Below are 22,152 nucleotides of genomic sequence, written 5' to 3' on the forward strand. Positions count from 1 at the left end.
GGCGCGGCGCGCGGCGGGACGGGGCGTCCCGCCTCGTGTGCAGAGACCTTTACAACTGCTCAGTGTCGCGTCCCGTCCCGTCCCGCCGCGCCGCGCCGCACCCGCTGTGTGCAGAGACTTTAAAAGAAAATCTCGATGCCCATCAAAGTTTCCAGTCGTTCTGATACCGGCTAAATACCTGATCTTTGTAATGTGCGCACTACCATTCATGTTCATACTGATTTATGAGCCCAAACAAACTATCGGCCGACTAAAAGTTTGCAGTGTGCCTGTACTCAAAGTTGTTTGGAAAAATGTTTTTCCATTTCATTCAGAATAATTTAGACGTTTTTAATTTGACAGACTGTTTGGATGACGGCTGAATATATTTATGCTATAACTAATAATAGCGCTTTAAATAGAATTTAAAAGCATCGCGTTGTGATCAAATTGTGTTTTTCTTGTAAAATGTTTTGTTTGGTTCTTTTTTATGTGAAAGTGATTATGTCAATGTTTATTTTTAAAATTTGTGCGAGTTTAGATTAATGTTTTGTGGTTATTCGGGTTCTTTAGCATGTTAGTTTACATATTTTATTCAATAATAAATACCGGCACTAGTATGAACCACGTTTTATATTTTTGTGAGGTCACATCTTTTTGCATAATAATTATTATTTATATTTTTAATTAAGTTAAACAGTCATGGAAGAGTTTGGTTTACTTTGAACATAAATCAATTGAATGGGCTGAAATTAAAAGGTATGTTGTTTATTATTTTTTATCAAGCCAGCGTGCATGTGTCAATAATAGTCCCGTATGTTTTCTCAGTTGGTATTCTAGTAACATAATACTGAGCTGTTGAATAAGGTTTCTCTAGTGGAATACATTTAATATTCTCTTTGTAGTAATCGCGGTATCAGAGTGAATGTAGGCCTCCGTTACAAATGTACCTATGACTGAATGAATGTACTTGATGGTAGAATAAAGATTTGTTATATAATTTTTTTTTTCAATGTTGCATAAATATGCTGTGCTAGCCGTTTTCCCGCGGTTTCACTCACATCCCGTGGGAACTACTACCTATACCAGTATAAAATATAGTCTATGTTACTCGCAAGCAAAGTAGCTTTCTAACAGAGAAAGAATATTTTTAAGTTGGTCCGGTGTTTTTTGATTTTATCCATTACAAACAAACTTTATCGTCTCTGTAATATTTTTTCTTTTTTTTTAAATCTTTATATTATTAAGTATATGACACGGCGCACCGTACATTTTTTAATTCGCTGCGGATCTCTTCTCTTCGCTTTCGCGTTCATTCCGGCAGGCAGCACGCACGCCTCTATGTTTTAATTAAACGTTGACTTAAACTTGATAGAAAAAAATGCACATGAAAACTTTCGAATTGAGGAATCGACTTTTTGAGACTACAAAATACCGATGCATCAAGTTATGAACTTTGTCTAATAGCCTCGATTCCAGAGAAACAAAGTGGAGAGAAATAATTATTTAAGTAAATCAGGTATGTTTCTCCGCCACGTTAAGCAATTTCGTTACAAAAATATTTCACACGCATTTCGTGTATACAATCTAAGATTTTGAACGAAATCTCTTAGTCACGCATAATTATTGTGACTTTAACTAAAACCTTGTTTTTCTTACCCTTGTTGGTACGGTTTTGTGACCTACTTATAAACATTTTATGTAATCCTTTTTGTATTTACAAAACTGATTATAACTTAGTTACTTTAACTTTTGAGGAGTTATGTAAAAGGTAAGGAAACTGGTTCATTCAAGAATTTTTGACTTTTGTTTAAGTAACACAACCGAGTAATATAATAGCAATTTGGTTCTAAGCTACGAATTCGTAGCGCTCGTAGCGTACTTGCTACGCCGTAGCGACAAGGCCTACGTCTATAATCTATACTTTTATACTAATACTAGCTTTCGCCCGCGGTTTCACCCGCGTCCCGTAGCCGGATGGTGACAAAAACTATCCTAAAACCTTCTCCCGGGTCTAAGTTACCTCCCCCCTAATTTTCAGCGGTTCGGTCAAGCCGTTTTCATGTTATGTCGTGACAACGGAAAGCGGGTTTCATTTTTAGGGTTCCGTAGCCAAAATGGCAAAAACGGAACCCTTATAGTTTCGTCATGTCCGTCTGTCCGTCTGTCCGTCTGTCCGTCTGTCACAGCCGATTTACTCGGAAACTATAAGTACTACAGTGATGAAATTTGATGGGAATATGTGTTGTATGAACCGCTACAAAAATATGACACTAAATAGTAAAAAAAAGAATTGGGGGTGGGGCCCCCCATACATGTAACTGAGGGATGAAATTTTTTTTTTCGATGTACATACCCGTGTGGGGTATCAATGGAAAGGTCTTTTAAAATGATATAAAGTTTTCTAAAAAACATTTTTCTTAAAGTGAACGGTTTTTGAGATATCAGCTCTCAAAGTCGTAAAAAGTATGTCCCCCCCCCTCTATTTTTATAACTACGGGGTATAAAATTCTAAAAAAATAGAGGTGATGCATGCTAATTAACTCTTTCAACGATTTTTGGTTTGATCAAAGTATCTCTTATAGTTTTTGAGATAGGTTGATTTAACTGTAATTTACGGAACCCTTCGCGCACGAGTCCGACTCGCACTTGGCCGGTTTTTTATATATAGGTATAGATAAGAGGTAGGACGGCAAGCGTAGTGTAGGACGTCCTCAGGCACGGTGGAGTGATGACTTGCGCAAGACGGCTGGCAGGAGCTGGATGCGAGTAGCCGAAAATCGATCTCAGTGGCGTGCACTTGGAGAGGCCTATGTCCAGCAGTGGACTGCGATAGGCTGATGATGATGATAGATAAGAGGTATGTGTGGAGTCACGCGAATGGATAGAGTGAGGAATGAGTATATAAGAGGAAGTTTGAAAGTGGCGCCGGTATCAGAAAAACTGCGTGGAAACCGGCTGTCGTGGTATGGGCATGTGATGCGGAGGAATGAGAGTCATTTGTGAGGAAGGTGATGAGTATGAACGTGGACGGATATAGTGGAAGAGGAAGACCAAAAAAACGATGGATGGATTGTGTGAAAGTAGATATGGTAAGAAAGAATGTTACTTGTGAGATGATGGCAGATAGAAGAGTATGGAAGAAGAAAACATGCTGCGCCGACCCCAAATAAAATTGGGATAAGGGCAGGAGGATGATGATATAGGTATAGATAATTATGTGAATATTATAAACGAGAATTTCCCCGGGATGAGTGAAACCACGAGAAAATAGCTAGCTAGTATATTTATAATTTTCTTCTTGCCCTTGCAAAGCAAATTCCTTTACATAAGTATTTTTACTGACAAATATTCCCCATAACTTAATTTTATAGTTTTGCATTTTCCTTTAATATATTCAAAATCGCGCGGTGATCTATCGACTTGAGCGCTGGATTATGTAAAGTGGGTTCCGTAGCAAATATTTATGATTTGTGCGAGACCCAATCCTGGGTAATAATATAGGTGTCATGGAGAACAAAATGACTAGCGGAGGTGCCATGATGGAATATCTAAGAAAGTAGCGCGCCAAAATGCGTTACTGTCTCCATTCTCATACGCTTTCTTTGGAAACCGCTATTTTTTATCATTTGCATCATCTCCCGATTCTTTTCCTATATTCGGGTTGGTTTCCATTCTCAACTGATGCATCTGAGTACCAATATTATACCAGGATAGACTGCCTATCTGACCAAAAATCTTTGACAGCAGATGTCTCAAAAAACCCGAGATTCTAATTTTTTCCCCAATGATCGTTTTCATCATGCCCGCCGTACTTATTTGACCTAGTACAAGGCTGACCTACCTGCATTATGGTATCTCCGCTATCTTTCCTTACTCCGTGATAGGTATATTGACGAAATTCTCTTCATAACAGATATATATAGAGATATATATGAAGCAGATGGAAATATTGGAATATTATATAATATGTACATTTGTGGTTTATTTGGAGGCAGAAATCGTGATCAAATAGGATATTAAGTCAGTGGTGGATCTGTGCTATATTTTGAAAATCTTCACTTATATTCCAAATGGGAGTCTGCTAATAAGTATATTCCAAATGTTGGTTTGCTATACTCTCGTGGTAACAAAGCTAAATCACTTGAGATAACATTATGAATTTATTTAGACTTGCATTAAGCCAGTAAGTCTGACACCAGTCTAACCAAGGGGTATCGGGTTGCCTGGGTAACTGGGTTGAGGAGGTCAGATAGGCAGTCGCTTCTTGTGGCGCACTGGTACTCAGCTGAATCCGGTTAGACTGGAAGCCGACCCCAACATGATTGGGAAAAGGCTCGGAGGATGATGATTTAGAATTGCATTAGGTTGGAAACAGTGTGAACTATTAATGTAATATTATAGAGGGACATTGTCTGGAAGAGATCACTCTTAGCGATAAGACCGCCCTTTATGTCACCTACTTTAACTAGATTAAGATAAAAAATGTAAAATTAGTGTACATAATAAAGAATATCTATTATAGATTGATTATAGACTTGGAAAAAAAATTGTTTAAAAATGAAAATAATGATTTTTTATTTATTATAATGGCATTTTGTGCCTGCACAAATCATCATCATCTCAGCCATAGGACGTCCACTGCTGAACATAGGCCTCCCCCTTAGATCTCCACAGATATCTGTTGGAGGCGACCTGCATCCAGCGTCTTCCGTCGTCTGCACAAATGCTTGTGCAAATATAACATGTACAGCACAGCGGGCTGATCTCTTTGCATGAGAACAGCCGCCGTGGCCGACAATCGGCTTTGATGCCATTATCATTATTTTGTACAGAATTAGCATAGCTGCTCATGTTTAATGGTCAAATCGTCAGTTTATTTAGGCACAGTCCATTTGTTTAAACAAATGACGGTATAGTTCGATTTCCTACGGATTGCGGCTTAATTATTAAAAAACAATGGATTTGGAACACGCAACGCTCGCTGTTGGGACACTAATTGTATCCCGACGGTTCATGGTAATTTCCGTTTTTTTTTGGTGGACCCAAATGTTGGTGATAATGGTAAATTGGGCTGGTAATTTTTATTTTGTAGGATTGTACTCTATTATGGGAATTAAGGTCTTATATTAAGGTCTTTGAAAAGTATGCTCTAGCCAAATGTCCATTTTTTGATATCCACTAAAATACTGAAATTGCTCATCTTAATTTTCAACTTAAAGTTCGTAATGTTTTGTTTTAAGGACAAAGGGATAGACTGAAAACTCTATTATTTTACACCTCGTCTTATTTTTCTAAAGAAAATCTGTTTGCCTGTTTTCAAGAGAATAGTCAAATAGTGATTTTTACGGCGTTATTTTCCACGCGTTTTAAAACTGAACGTACCTAAAGTTTTACAGCCAATACTATAATAGAAAGTCTAATTTCCAAACGAGTACAAAGACATCATTGTGTAGAATAACTTCGAGAACAAGATGGAAGATAGGCTGGCTGCCAATACAATATTTTGTTACGACATGTAGCGAAAAGGTGAAGCATTTTGTGATTTTCGAAATAAACTTTTGAGACCTTATGTTCTGTCAATAACATGAAATAACTAAGCTGTACAGAACAAAAAGCAAAGAGTTAGTAGGCATTTTTAGTATTAAATGAATAAATTGATGTCGCGACTATTTCAAACAGGATTAGTTAACTCCATGTAAGCTATTTATTAGCTGGTGTTCTGGGTGCTAACACGACTGATGAACATAGGCGATTAACACACGGCACCGCGCACCGCCGCGGCGTTCGAACGCGCGGTCAGGCGGTGTACGTGTGTTAGGCATCAACGGATTTAATACAGGTCAATGCGACATGAGATCCGCTTCACCGCCTACCGCGGCGGTCCGCGGTGCCGTGTGTTAATCGCCATACTTTACATATATAACTTAAATGTAAATATCATACGGCACCCAGAAAACAGCCAACAAGTATGTTCATCACACAAATGATGATCGAACCGGGAATCGAACCCGGGACATTGCGTCAATGAGGTCGTTATGAAGATATAATTAGTATTCATCATGAAAATTATTTAAACTAGGTTCTTAGATACACTAAACAAACGTTGGCCAAAAATATTGGTGCAAACATCACCAACTTAACATCCAGCCAGCTTTTTCCTCCGTCGACGAAACCAAATTATTAATTAGCTTGCTTTTATGCGACCCTGGTAACTTGTCGCAAACAAAATTTGACTCTATACCGTTAACTTAAAGTTTATTTTGCTTAGTTTATTTTGTTATTTTACTTAGAAATGGAAACGCAGGTGGCAACACGACTAATCAGAAGTTTTAATATAATCAATTGCGTTTTTTATAGACATGGAATATTTCATGCTAAATGTAGGTTAGGTTTAGCATGATTTCGGCTAGTTTTAATGTTTGGGCTAGGTTTCGTGTTTGATAAGGTTATGTAATTATTTTTTGTTTTGAAACATGAAACACTATTACAACACAATATAATTTTAAATCAAAACTAGCCGTTTTCCCGTGGTTTCACCCGGGGAAACTCCTGCTTATGCCTATGTTGCTCGGGAAAAGTGCGGCTTTCCAGTGCATATTCTTTGAAAGAATGTTTCAAGTCGGTTAGTTTTGGGTCCTTTAAGGTACAAACAAACCAAATAAATGTTACCTCTTTTTTTGTGTAGTGTAGATAGTACTGATTTAGAAATATGTATATATTTTATGTACCTACTAGTAATTTCTTACAACATTTAATATAACGCAAACTGTCTAGTTATCTGGAAATGAGTACAATACAAACGAATGAATATGGGTTGGGGCGTAACACAACTTTATCTGTTACATTCTGCTTCGGTAAACATAAGAGTTTAGGTATTAGAAACACAATCCTTACTAATACTGTAAATACGAAAGTAACTATGTCTGTTTGTTGCCCTTTCACGCCAATACTACTTATCATCATCATCTCCCAAGCCTTTTCCCAACTATGTTGGGGCCGGCTTCCAGTCTAACTGGATGCAGCTGAGTACCAATGTTTTACTAGGAGCGACTGCCTATCTGACCTCCTCAACCGAATCCCCTTGGTTAGACTGGTGTCAGGCTTGCAGGCTTCTGACTACACGTAACGACTGCCAAGGATGTTCAATGAAAGCCGGGACCTACAGTATAACGTGCCATCCGAAACATAGTCATTGGTGTCTAAGATATACTTAGAAAGTACATACAAACAGAAAAGATGCATAGGTACTTGCCTGACCTGGAATCGAGCCCACACACTCATACATGAGAGGTTGGTGCTTTACCCACTAGGCCACCACGACTTAATAACACATAAATAATATTTCATATCATGGTTTGCTAGGAAGCAATTAAATAGATATAACAATAAACGTTATATTCTATCGAAGTTGTAACAAAAGACGGTTAGCAAGCCATTACTATTGTTAGACAACCATTGTTTCAATGATCGGGGTTTCTATGTCATTGTTTTCTTCTCATTTTCTACTGAAAAACATCATGGCATTATGGATTTAAAAAAACCTTCTATTTTTAAATGAATTCAAATAAATGATAGTACCTATTATTAAGTTCACATGTGACACAGTTTTTTGCATCTAACCGAATCGCAACATCAAAAGCCACTTAAAGTCTTCTGTGAGAAGGTGGACTTTCCCGACTTGAGTTGCACCCCAGAACTGTAAGTTGACTGGGCCACTCCCTTCCATAAACTCATGAATAAATACACTATTTCTTTTTCAACTATTCTGCTACTTAAAATACAGATACTACTTAAACTACTTTTTTTAATCCGTAAAACGTACTTACATAATATTAATACTAGTTATTTTAAATCCGTGAGCATATCAAGCACGTGGCGCGGGCATCCTCGTGTCTTACATAATCATCCTTAAGGGCCTTAACATACTATGTGATTCGCGAGCGGCAGCAGGGCGGAGCGAACGCGTCGCAAATATACCACAGCCGTAGTGAAAACAGCGGGTTATTCGTCAACTGGACACGTCAAGATTTTCATTCGTGGCCCGTTAGTGAAACTCTTGACGTGTCCAGTTGACGAAATGTTGAATGTACTTTACTAAACTGGACACACGTGTGTCCAGTTGACGAATGATCCAAAACAGCAGACGCGTGATGAATTCACAACGTTTTCGTCGCGTATTTGTAGCGTGACGTACTAAACAAAATCGCTGCGCACCCGTTACGTACCTACATAATTCGTTCCGCTTTCAAGACGGTCGCCAGCTAAATCCGCTAGTGTGATAAGACCCTAACTCTGCATACACGGCCCGCGGTGGTTTAACTTTCTGTGTAATAAAGTAAGGCTCCACTAGAGATAATAGATTTTTTAAAGTAAGAAATATCACGAAGGCAGCGAGATTTTTCATCTGCAATTATGATAAGATCTTCTTCCTGCCCTGAAACTAATTTATTTGGGGTCTGCGCAATATGTTTTAAGTTTTTATTCCTTTCTGTCCTAGGTTCACATTCACTCCCTTCTTATTCATCAAATTATGATTATAATATTTTGTAACCAGCTAAGTCTATACTCGTATAAAAAAGAGGATTTTTGTTTTTTTTGTTGGTACCTAAAGGATGCGAAATCACTGAATCGATTTGAAATATTCTCCACTGTTGGAAAGCTACACTGTTAACGAGTAACTATATATGTCCCGGTACAGAACATAGGCCATATTTTCTCGGGAAACAGCTAGTATAATACACATATCCAAGGATTCTGAAATCCGTTCGAGTGTGTAAACTAAAATGAGAGTGGATTTGAACCCGTTCTTCGTGAATAATGTGACAGGGGTTCTGTTCAAGTGTAGGCCGAACTACTCCGTTAACCATTTCTGATTAAGTACCTATCCTTACTAATATTATTATGAAAGTAACTGCATGTCTGTTGCTATTTCACGCCAAAGACTGCAGAGGGGATTTAAATGTGATTTAAAACGGTTTTGAGCCTGAGAAAGGACGTAAGCTAACATTCTATCCGAGTGCAGGAAGATATAGTATTGATATATATATATATCTAGTTTGAAGATATGTATTTGTGAATGCCATCATGTATTCAATCTTTGATCTTAGGATCTTAGGAGAATAAGTAGCTACCACTAATAATAACGGGTATAAAACCATCATATAACAATTTCTATCTAACATGTAACTGACATAGTTTTGCACCCAAAATCTATTACAAAATTTTAATAAAATTAAGTCGTAAAAATCCTCCGCTCTACAAATCAAAAACAAGTTCCGACTCAATAGAGGTTAAATTAACGATCACATCATACTTGAGCGCAGTTTAAAACTTAGTTAACTTGCTGCCAAGATAAATGCACCCAATTCCGGCCACTAAGTAGCAAGGTGGTCTATTTATTTGCATGCTAGTGTATTAACATACTTCTGTCAGATATTATTTAATTTGCGTTTTTTACTGTTAAGTCGTTTTTGGGTTTTCGTAATTTATGTCAAGGAGATATGACGTTGAAAAACGAGCGACTTTTTGCTCTCGGGATTTTGATTTTGCTATAAGCGACAAAAATACGTCAATGTGTAAGCCCAAAATTGGGAAAAGGCTAGGCAGATGACTAGGTTTTTAGCAGCGCTTACACACTAAATAAAACTATTCTAGAGTTTTTTTTAACTTTTCTATTTAGGTATATTTTTTTACAAAAAAACAATCCAAGAAGATAAAACGCAAAGAAACACTATCAAAAGTACAAAACACGTAAAATCTTCAAGAAATCCACAAATAAAAGTTTGAGACCCATTAAAGAACGGACAGTTAACTAACAACCACTCGTTCGTTCCGATTATCGCAGCCCGATAGCAAACGGCTGTTTAATGGTTTAAGTGGTAAAGCGATGTTGATTGTTTTGACAATTTGGCTTACAATAGACCGCCTGATAGATGGTATAAACTATTTTGAATCTGTTTACAAATACTACAAATATGCTGCTACCGCGTGAACGGTTGCCGGGGCCAAATATAGCCAGTTTGATCTATACTATAGATCGAGATAAATAATATTTCGCTGTTCTGAAGTAGGACATTTGTTGTCTTCTAGTGGGGCCTATCAGGTCCAAAATCTGCCGTGGCTGCGGGATTGTTTGAAAGAGTTACCGCGCCCGTAGTACATAAAGGGCTTAAGAAGGAACATGGTGGGTTTTTAGTCAGTAAGAGTCTGACACCCTCACGTTAAACCCACAGCGGGGTCATTTAGGCATCGTTCAGACCAAACGTATTGTCGGCCGCTGACTGTGAGCGCGCGTTACGCAGTTTATTGCTTTTCCATATATATTGAAATTGTCGTTCACACCGAACCGACTATACGCTATTACGTCGTCTGTTGTCGCTGACTCTCAGTGGCCGATTATTTTACTACGCGACTATGCACGGCGGACGCGGATTGGCTACGCGGACGCAGTTGCCGAATAGCGCCGCTCCGCCGCGCGCCTCGGCCGCAATACACTCGAGAAACAAACTTCAATGAGGACAGACGTGACACGCGATGTTCGACACCGAAAAGTTTATTGCAGAAGTACATTCTAGAGAATGTATTTGGATTGCGAATTCAGAAGAACTTACGAAGATGCGCTTGGGAAGACATAGCATCTGTTATGTATGAAGATTGGGGGGTTCAAATACTGAGCTCTTTTATGTGTAGAATAGTCAGCCGCTCAGTGTACGCATCTAGTGTGAACCTACACGAGCCTATTCTTTTGTTCACACATGTAGCGCATCGTACGCTATAGCTTATTGTCGGCTTGGTGAGTACGGGTACTGCAGATTGAGTCGACGTTCACACTGGGGCAGACAGTGAGTATACTCACAGTCAGCGGCGGACAATACGTTTGGTGTGAACAATCCCTTAATGATATCCCATTAAAAAGACAATTAGATATTGCCTCGCATACGCATAGTACATATTTTGTTATACATGTTAGATTTAGATAAAAACTATCTTGTACCAGGAGTACATAAACAGAAGGCAGATGCGTGGTATCTTATCTCCTCATCCATAATCAGTGCCAACTAGAAATTCGTTCATTATGTAAAACGCGATCAAGGTTACAAGGAGGAGGCCTCGATTTTTATTAAAAAGTAACAGACAGCTCCGTTTTCGCGAACGTCGTGATGGATTGGTTACCATTAATTATTTCGAGCTTATCATTCATCTCTTAGTTCATCGTTCAATTTTAGCAATTCATCGCTTTGTGATTATGAGAGTCTAGTACTTTCCTATTTGCATGAGCTATGTTATTTTGCTATGTAATCGTAATCATGGGTATTTATTTTCTTCATGCTGTATCAAAAAATAATGTGGAAGATATTAATTACTAGACGAAATCTTATTTCTCATTTTCCTCGGTATGTTTTCTCCCTGTTCATTGTAATCGGCAAACAATTGCTGCTTAATGTTCCATGCCCCATGCGTTTACCATTATTTATAACGCCCCATATAGCTAACGTGGCTTCATCAGATTATAGTTAGGTAACATAAACACTCTGTTGGATGTTGGAAAGTTACGATAGCATTTGTGGGTAGATAAATAAATGGATATAAGGAGTATTAGTCATAATTGTAGGCGTCAAAAAACCTGGACTTAAAAGTATTAAAACCTTCTCAATAAGCCTGCGAAAATAGAGTGATAGTTGATTAATCAAATAGTAACTCATCCTCTATAAGACCACGCCTTGGCTTTTCTTTGTAATTAGTATTTTATACAATACGCCAACGCCAGCATACAATGACAAAGTACTCATTTCGTCGTTACCTGCACCAAATGTTACGGTCTTACAAACTAAACTTTTTAATTGTTTACGCACCGCCCAACTTCTGAAACTTGCCCAGTCCTGGGTTCCGAAGTCTTGAACAATGTCGTTCGTATAATGAGGGCAGCAGAAGTTCAAGTCCATTGTGATCGGGTACCAATACCAAGTTTGCAGCACCAAACTCGTACTGTGATGAGGGAAATTCATTTCGTGACTGTCTTTTGTCTAGTCCGCTCATTGTTGAGGGTTTGTACAGATGTGTTCGATATCTGGGTCTTGTTCTCTTTGGTTTTATGTTTGCCTGGTAGCTGGATGTTGACCGGTTAGTTTTATCTAGGTTTGTTGTTTAGGTTGACTTTCTGTGTGACTAGATTTATTTACATCTATCTGTATTGGATCAGATGGTTTTTCAAGATCTCTGTAAGATTCTGCCAAAACATCAGTTTGACATCAGTCAAAAGTTTCATGAAGACCAACTTATTGAAGGCACAGCTCTTATAATGTAAACAAAGATTTTATTGACTTACAGCCAATTTCTTCATCAAAAGTAAAATCCAAAGTAAAAATCAAAGTAATGTCTAAAGTAAAAGTAACGGTCAAATTCGCTTATTCTATTAGTTTTGCTGTCACTTTAGCCTTGAAAAAAAGAATTTGACCGTTACTCTTACATTAGACATTACTTTGACTTTTATGTTTGATGAAGAAACTGGCCGTTACAGCCAGCAGTTACAGCAGTTCTATTAGTTTTGCTGTCACTTTAGCCTTGAAAAAACGAATTTGACCGTTACTTTTACTTTAGACATTACTTTGACTTTTACTTTTGATGAAGAAACTGGCCGTGACTCTGCAAAACTACGTCAATAACAATTTTTTCAGCTACTTTCTTCTTCTAATGCCATGTGAATTTCAGTTCATCAATCCGTTTTATTTCTGATTCTTTGTTTCATCTCAGATCAGAAACAACATTGTGTTTGATCGCGAGGACTCAAATGACACGTTGGCTCAGTTCCAAGTTTACAAACGTAGTGTTCCGGGCTCGATTCCCGTTTGGGAACAATTGTATGTTTCGAATCTGGACGAGGGCACGTGTTTATTACCGCAACGTTTGTTAATGGCTTATTAGTTTACTTATGACGGTTTTAATACATGCGCTTGCGTTGCTGACTTTGTGCTCAATTTTGCATGCACTAATATTAGACATGAGAAAGTAACTGAGAAAGTCTGTCATGCCAAAACTACTGATCTTATTGAAATGCCATTTAGTTCATAGATAGTTTAGAGCCCCAGAAAGGACATGAGCTAATTTTTATTCGGCTGCGGGAAGAAGTTCTCTAGTGTACCTAATCGCTGCTAAAACAGCTACTGCTTTATTATAAATCGTGGCCTTTAAAAAGTACTGACTTTATTTAGTACTAAGTATAAAACGTCTAGAATTTGTCTAGACGTTGATGCTCTAAACCTAGCACTAGACCCAATACTTTTTAAAACCACGTTTTATAATAAGGTGGTTAGTTTATAATATGCTTGTTTTAAAGACTTACAAACACATACTCCCATTATAATGTGCTAGAAGTAAATTACACAAATTATGTGCACTACACCAGCTGTTGCACTAAGTTTTTCTCCAAGTTATTACGAGTTTGCAACTCTGGGCTGTTAACCGTAGTTCTGCACATTGTAAATCATTTATGTTTATGGAAGAAAAATGGGCCTAGCACTACCTATGGCAAGCACGTTTTGATTTAAGAAATAATTATTATGAAGCTGAAGAGTTTGTTTGCTTGCTTGTCGCGCTAATCTCAGGAAATATGGCACTGATTTGAAAAAGTTTTTCAGTGTTAATTATAAAGCATTTATTGATGAACTCTACAGGCGACCTATTTCCGACATTCGGCTAAAAAGTACTCTATTTCCTTTTTCACTCTATAAACTATCTGTGTACTAAATTGCCAATTAAATCGGTTCAGTACTTTTGGTGTAAAACCGCGTCATATAGACAGACTTTAGCATTTATACCAAAAAGCAAAGTTATTGATAATAAGAAAAAGCTTTGTCATTATTATTCCAAAAAAGTTTTTACTAGCAGAACTTTTAATTTATACACTTCATATTCTACTCAAAAATGAGTCAGAATTCCTAGTTACAGAATCAAGCAATATTATATCCGGCACGACATTTAGTCGTACAATCTCAGAACTTAATATAACTTGGAAAAAACTTATTTTCAAAGATATTAAACCTTTTCCTGCTTTACGAGTAACATTCCTACGACCGTCTTATAGATATATTTATTTCTATGAGTCGGAAGCAACAAATCGAAATATGGGAAATTTTCGGAAAATAAATTGAAGTTTCGAGTCTTTTCCTATTGTAGTAATTTTGGACACGCATAAGATGGTTTATAGCGATTTCAGTACCTAATAGATAGAGCAATTAATGAGAAGGGATAAAGTTTCCTATGAATTTTCTAAGTATATCTTGGACACCAACGACTGATTGAAGGTGAAGAAAAACATCTCGAGGAAATCTGGACTATAAAGTCTGAAATCACCAACGCATTGAGCAAGCGTGGTGATTAATGCTCAATCCTTCTCTGTGTGAGAGGAGGCCGCAGCCCAGCAGTGGTACAATAAAAAGGCTGAATAAAAAAAAGTTGCTTACCTATATAAATCTCAGGTACGGCCGGGGTCAGCGGGGCCCAGCAGGGCCAAGGCCTGCCGGGGCTGCGGGTTGTTCGAAACAGATACCGCGGTCCTGGTACATAAAAGGCCTATGACGGAACACGACGGTTTTTAGTCAGTAAGAGTCTGACACTCCCTCACCGCTGCTAACCCACAGCAGGAGGGGTCATTTGATGATTTTTGACGTCGTTAAAAAAAAAAAGGTACGGCCGGGGTTGGCTGTTAGTGGATAATTTGAGAAGCTACGAGTACAAGTATAGTTTATTGTAGGCAAATAATGGCAAGTATTCAATTCAGTGTTGGCATAGTCGATTTTAGTTTTGATTTGGTCTCGTTCAAAATTAATTCCCCCTTTATCTTTATCTCCTATTATATGACACTAACTGCAATTCCGCCATTAAACTTAGATTCTTTAATATTCATAAAAAAAACTTCAAAAGCACTAAAAAGACTGAACCGATATTATTTCATAAACTTGGCACGTAATTTGCTGTACTTGGTGCAAGCTGAATTGGAATCTATCGCTCAGATAATAGAGTTTATAAAGAGTGCTGGGTAGAACTTAGTATAATCCAAGTTTCGCGCAAGCTAATAGTTTTCCAACTAGCATCCGTGTTCGTAGATGGTATCTTATATCGAGATAGCGGGGAATTGAATTGACTTTACGCTTTGAGGGTAGTTGAAAGAACGGAATATTCGAGAGAAGTTATCAATAAGGCGACAGTTTTGAATTTGGAATAGCTTTCTATAGTGTGGAGCGATATAGAGCGGCTTTTGTGCGGGTTTTTAAACATTTTGGAGTAGGATTATTTCGTAGCTCGTTATCAAGACAAAACTAAAATTGACACGAAACTATATTATGCAAAATCGAAAACAGACGCTAAATTGTTACAAAAAATGTCACATTATTTTTTATTTTTGCATCGTTGAACAAAAATGTATGTAATCCTAGATGATCGTCGCCTCTCGGTACCAGGGCATCAGAAGTGCAAAGCACTAAAGGCCGTGTTGTTGACTGTGAAGAATAAACGGCCACGGAGCCTGTATTGAAAGCCTGTCAAGCCGTCAAGTGCGTGATGAATAGCACTAAACTTCCTCTGTACGTGAAGTTGTGAGCCGCTCAAGTTGACCAAATGTTTTATTTGCAAACTCTGTTAGTGTCATTCTAGTTTTGCTCAGGAATTGTTCATGTGTTAGACTTTACGCCTTTACAGTAGAATGGTAGAATTGATTAAGATGTGTGGGTTTCAAAAGAGACTTTTAATAGTTTGCCTACTATTACTATAAGGGTGCTTGATGTAGTTTCTAAAAGGATGCTGTTGAAGTTCCTATAAATTAAATAATGTAAATGTAGTGTGAACAAATGTGTATTTAATTAATACATCAATGTTATTAATTGCTTAGCCGCTAATTATTTTACAGAAACTTTTTTTTTCAAACCACATAAGTACTATAGGACTCCATATCCCGTAGGAGGTACAAAAAAAGGCGGCTTTGAACTCACAAATTGCATTTGTTACTTAATTTAGATTTACATAATCTCATTTCTATGAAACTCGTTATTATAATACTCTGTAAAATGATTGATCAATTAAAGTCTACCACTAATTCAAGCATTACAATCAGCAGTTATTATTTGATTGATCCAGTAATTTGCAATCAAGTGATTCACAATCAATTGATTGGTTGTCAGTCGTGATTGCTCCGATGGGTCACAACTGTGAGTTTGCTGTCACTTTAGTGCCAATTTCGGACAATGTCGCCCGTTTGAATGTAATAAACTCAATTGCGGTCTTTTTGTAAATGGAATGGCGTGTTTTTGTTTATGCATTTTTGAGTTATTTTGTGTTCAGATGGCCAATATCTGGTCAGTGGTGCTATGTTTAGTACTGAGACCTAAAAATCTTAGAAGGGGTTTTCTACGTATAGTTCTTGTAGTTGCTTTTTTCTTCACTGATTAACTGTAGAGAGAACTTTTTCGCTAAATTAATTTATTAGAATATTGTATGAGTAATCTACACTTTAACATGTCTACATTTTTAATAGTTGAGGCCGGCGTCACGGCGTTTCTTCCACAGCTATGTGCATTAGACTCATAGAACATACAAAAGATATAACATCGAATGAGAATTTTTAAATAAAGAAATATTAACATGCTATTCATTATTTAGAGACTTTTGGCAGATACTGGGTTCACTTCTCACTACTTCGTTAAACCACAACATTTAAATATTCTTACTTAAAAAAAATACAAATTATGCTCAAAGTACAGTCAGGCCCATAAATAAGTATACACCCGCTTTACAAGGGGCACAACTGGCGTCCTTAATGATAGTATTCTTAAGTATTTTTAATTAAATTTCTCCGTACATAATCCTCAGCTTTGAGCAAACTCTTAAATTAATTTTGTCCTGGTTTGCTTAAGGTCTGGAAATCGTTCTGATTGGGTTGAGAAGTTTATTTTTGGGTTACATTTGAATTGTTATTCTTGTGACTCGGTTCACACGGAATTGATTCATTATACTCCCGCTCTTATCCCAATTTAATTTGGAAGAAACTACTCCTACATTTAAAAAAAATTGTGTCCGTCTTCAAAGGTCCGTGCAATAATTGAGATGTAATAATTCAACTTTCATAGATTTTACATAAGTGTGAATATTACCTTTATGTATAGGTTCGACAACACCCGTAAGATTTGCGCGGTGGAAAAATGGTGCGTGGTAGATAAATCCGCTAGGGTGAAAGTCATGTCTAGAAAATAGCTTGACCAAGCCTACTTTTTTACGTATTTAGAAATGAATTAGTTCTCTATATATAGAGATAATTTATAGAGAACTAATTAGGATTTTAGCCACTTATCTTATATCAGCTATATTTCACAAATTCTGTTTAACAAATTAGTCGACATTTAAATCTCTAAGCTTTTAATTTACAAACGATGTCAGGAGTTAAAAGAAGACCACTTAGACTGTACTTTACCGGCTTTCCTTTGATATTATTTAAACCCTTTCGTTAATGTCTTGATCTTTTACTAATTGTTTTTCGTATTCATAATCGGATTACCAAGTAAATATACTTTTGGTAAAATTAACAATTTATTCTTTGTTCTGAGCTTTTTCCGGATTTCATCTATACCTACTAATATTATAAAGAGGAAAACTTTGTTTGTTTGTTTGGTTGTAATGAATGGGCTCAAAAACTACTGGACCGTTTTTTTAAATTCTTTCACCATTCGAAAGCTACATTATCCACGAGTAACATAGGCTATATTTTATCCCGGTACGGGCAGTAGTTACCACGGGACGCGGGTAAAACCGCGGGAAAACGGCTAGTGAAATATATTTTTTGAGAATAAAATTAAATGTAGTATTTAAATACGAATATTGTTTTCATACGTTTTCATACAATACGAGGTGGACAGACGACCTTATAAAGGTCGCCGGAAAACGCTGGATGCAGATCGCTTCCAACAGGTATCTGTGGAGATCAAAGGGGGAGGCCTATGTTCAGCAGTGGACGTCCTATGGCTGAGATGATGATGATGATGATGATGATGATTGTTTTCATCATATGTAACTTATAAGGCATTTAGTCAAAATGAAAAGAGAAATGTTACTACATACATACTAATTTGTTTTCAAATTTAATGTTCCAAAGAGAACTTAGTATTTTTGTACCTCATCTACCTTCTTAGTATTTTTGTACCCGTGTTTTGAAGACGTATTCATTTACAAAATGAGTGTAGAAATTTGTACTCGTAAGTATATTACTTATTTTGCTTTAGAATCTTTCATCAAGAAGGGACCTTTGATTAAGAACTTATAACGACAAAATTAGGTATTTTGTGCGTTTTTTTGTAAGAATGCAAAGTGATGAAAGAAAATTCTAATTTAAAGACATTTATTAAATAGTAAACTATACGTACATGTTTTTACCATAGGTATATTTTTTACTTTGTCAAACTTTATTGCTTGAGTTGATATACAAAAGCGTCCTTGCCCAGATATGGATTCTCTTACAGCAAACTTCAGTGCGATAGAGAGATTTGATACCTTCTGAAAAATTCACCTATTAACTGTAAAATAGTACTAACATCAATTTTCTTTGTTACAGGAACATAATTACAGTGTAAACAATGACCCGTTCCATGTGACGTAGTTCGGTGCGTGAGCGCAGTGTTGTGTCGTAGTGAGTGATAGTTCAACAAGATGGCCGACCCGGACGCGTTTGATGATGAGGTATGACAACTTCTAATTATGTTTATATGTTTGTGTGTTTTTTAGTTAATTAATTTATAAAATTGTATATAAAATTCGTAGTAAATATTGGTTTTAGGAAAATCGATGGTTGTGAGATGTTGGTGTACTTTGTCCTAAATCAAGTAATGAATGGCAATGTACTACTTATAACAACAATAAGTAGTATAAAACTGAAGAATTTGTTTGTTTGCTTCAATGGGTTAATTTCAGGAAATACCGAACGAATTTTTCAAGTGTCGGATAACCCATATATCGAGTAACTACCTTGTTCTTAAACTCACTCTAGCTCTGGTGGAAGCTTATATGAAATACATTTCAGTAGAAATAAACCCTGATACCTACTAACCTAAAGTATATTTATCAAGGAAAATATCAAGATGCTGTTTTTTAAAAGGTTCAATATGAAAATGTGCAGCTTATGTATTATAAAATTCTAATTACCATTTTAAACGATTTCCTCAACACCTGGACTCGTTTTTAGTTTCTCAAACTTTTAACCACTTGTATTTCGTGCGGTGCATTTATATTAAGTGCATACTGCGCAAACACTGCAGTTCAGTTATTTTAACTTAGATTAGCCCGTCAACTAGTTGTATGTGTTATGTGGTATAAATTTAACTTTGAACCGTACCATATAACTCCGTCGCGGTTTATTGGGCACTTTTCCAATTTTATAACGTTTTTTAGGGTTCCGTAATCAAAGGGTATTAATGGGACCTTACTACTAAGACTTCGCCGCCCGTCTGTCATCAGGCTGTATCTTATGAACCATGACAGTTAGACGGTAGAAATTTTCACAGATGATATATTATAATACTGAAAAACCATAGATATTAATTTCAGGCTCCCATAGAACAACCACTTTTTTTAGGACAAAAAATTATTAGGACACGGAATCTTTCGTTCGGGAGTCCAACTCGCACTTATAGTCTTTTGTTTAAACTTGGAGGACGTTACAAAGCATAAGAAACAAGGAATTTTCCAGTAATATGAATAGCGATGCGGGTTCATTATTTTTCGTAAATATAGTCTCACTGTCTCCGTACAGTAGAAGTTATTAAACAAAAAGTTTGTAATGCAAACTAGAAATGAGCGTATTTCCATTCCATAAACAATTTTTTTTTGGGGTGTTTGAGATTTCATTTGCAACCCAATTTTTTTACAGTTGAATGGCTCAATTTCAATTGCTAAGCCACACGGGTCGTTAGATTAAGCAAGGCTTAGCATGGATGGGTGACCAGCTTGTCACAACGAGTTTATATTATACTAGCCGTTTCACCCGCGTCCCGAGGGAGCTACTGTGCGCACCGGGATAAAATATAGCCTATGTTACTCGCAGATAATATAGCTTTCTAATGGTGAAAGAATATTTCAAATCGGTCCAGTAGTTTTTGAGTTTATCCATTACAACCAAACAAACAAACAAAGATTTCCTCTTTATAATATTAGTATAGATTTCTGTAACTTAGCCTTTTTCCTATAACTGTTGTGTACATTTTTAATCACTGCTAATGAAATAAAAGTATTTAAAATACAGAATCAAAATTCACTCAACCGTTAATGGCACTTTTTCAAACTTGAAAAAAAAAAATGTTCTCGTGTTCCAAGTTTGAAAATACGTCAATTAAAAGTATATTGGCAATGGCTGACGTTGGCGCGTTTTATTCCACTATATTTTTTGCCTTTACTGCGTTTTGAACGACTTTTTGGGCATATGGCATAAATGTATTTTAAAAATATAGCTTTTATTTACGAGTTCGTGTTTTATAGAAAGCGAATATTCAAAGTGAAACAGGAAATGATGTCGGATGTTGGAGATTTTCTCTGATTATATTTTGATGCTGATGTAAAAAATTCCATGGTTTCCATATTTACGAACTTAAATGCGATACGATGTATAAAGTAACGATCTTCTTTTTCTTAGTTTTATCGTAGAAATAAGCGTCTGATCTCTCTCCGGTCGTGTCGGATTGCCGTCCCTTTGGGCTATGAAAGTGAAGGAATAGTGAGTGCACCTGTGTCTGCGCAAATGCTTGTGCACTATAATATGTCCTGCGTAGTTGGCTAATCTCCTTACATAAGAACAGCCGCCGTAGCCGATAATCGGCTACGAGGACATAAAAACCGCGGGCAAAATCCGATAGTGTGAAGCCGCAGGAAAGAGCATTTCCCCTACTACATATTTTAACCTTTTTTCCAAGAAAAACCATTCTATTTCGAGATACAAAATACCAGTTTTGTTATTTAACGATATTTTTATCTAACCCTTAAATAACTGGGTTTTGATAGCTTCGGATTTGGCAAGAAGGGCTGCGGGTCGGGTCATGCCATATTTTACCCATGGAGGGCAAAACGTAGGTTTTTGTGGGTAGTCACAGGTTGATATATTTTTATCTAAGGGATTTTAAGTGTTGTAAGATAATAAAAACTTTTTGCGAAGTAAATAAAACCGAATTCTAAAATACTAAAAAGTTAAAAAAAAAAAATTTTTGTTGCATCGGCCTAGAAGTCAGTGTACATTCGATGCGGCTATGATTATTTTGCCATCGACTTCTAGGCCATAGCACAAAAAAAAAAAACAAAGATACCGATGAATTGAAAACCTCCTCCTTTTTGAGAAGTCAGTTAAAAATATCAAGACAGTATTTTTTTCAAACTAAGAGATTTTTTCCTAAGTGTTATATATCGCAGTCAGTTGCAGTATTGCACTTTCATAAGCAGCTTATTTGAATCTGTAGCTAGCGCTAACTTAATTAATTAAAAAATATAATGTTGGCTAAGAATAATAATGTTTTGGTCTATGGTTCTGTATAGGATATAGTACTATTGTAAGCCTCATATCTTTCTACCGTTTTTTAACATCATATCATTTATGTTGTACTTACTTTAATTTCGAATTAATCAGTTACCAATATCCTCATTTTCCTCAATCTATACTAATAATATAAAGAGGAAGACTTTGTGTTTGTTTGTTTGTTTGGTTGTAATGAATAGGCTCAAAAACTACTGGACAGTTTTTAAAAATTCTTTCACCATTCGAAAGCTACATTATCCACGAGTAACATAGGCTATATTTTATCCCGGTACGGGTAGTAGTTACCACGGGACGCGGGTGAAACCGTGGGAAAACGACTAGTAATATATATATTTTTTAAAGAGCGTTTATAAATAAACTATTATAAAATGAGTTTCTTGCGAAACCCCAATAAGACATCTATATTGGAAAAAGAATTACCAAAAATCCGGTTCCGGATCTACCAGCTTTGACCTCACTTCATGTCTTAAAATATTTAGTATCGACAAAAGTTTTTTGCAATCTCCAAAGAACCCCAAACCCCGACTGAAACAAAATTAATGAAAGAAAACCAATTCAGTTTGCGAAGAAACTAGCGGTTCCATACAAAAACGGTTTGGTAAAAAGGATTTTCAGCG

At 36.6% G+C, this 22,152-nt stretch overlaps 1 protein-coding gene across 2 annotated transcripts in view; it reads left to right on the top strand.

The window, feature by feature from the left end:
- The window catches only part of LOC124641103 (inactive dipeptidyl peptidase 10), a 181,852-nt gene that overhangs the window by 9,538 nt on the left and 150,162 nt on the right, over nucleotides 1-22,152 (top strand). For both annotated transcript variants that reach the window (XM_047179079.1, XM_047179078.1), the window contains exon 2: nucleotides 18,575-18,699. In XM_047179079.1, coding sequence (XP_047035035.1) covers nucleotides 18,670-18,699 — 30 coding nt within the window. In that variant the 5' untranslated portion in view covers nucleotides 18,575-18,669. The remainder of the gene's footprint in view (nucleotides 1-18,574; nucleotides 18,700-22,152) is intronic.

This window comes from Helicoverpa zea, chromosome 22, assembly GCF_022581195.2.
Source record: "Helicoverpa zea isolate HzStark_Cry1AcR chromosome 22, ilHelZeax1.1, whole genome shotgun sequence".
NCBI classification, from domain to species: Eukaryota; Metazoa; Arthropoda; class Insecta; order Lepidoptera; family Noctuidae; genus Helicoverpa; species Helicoverpa zea.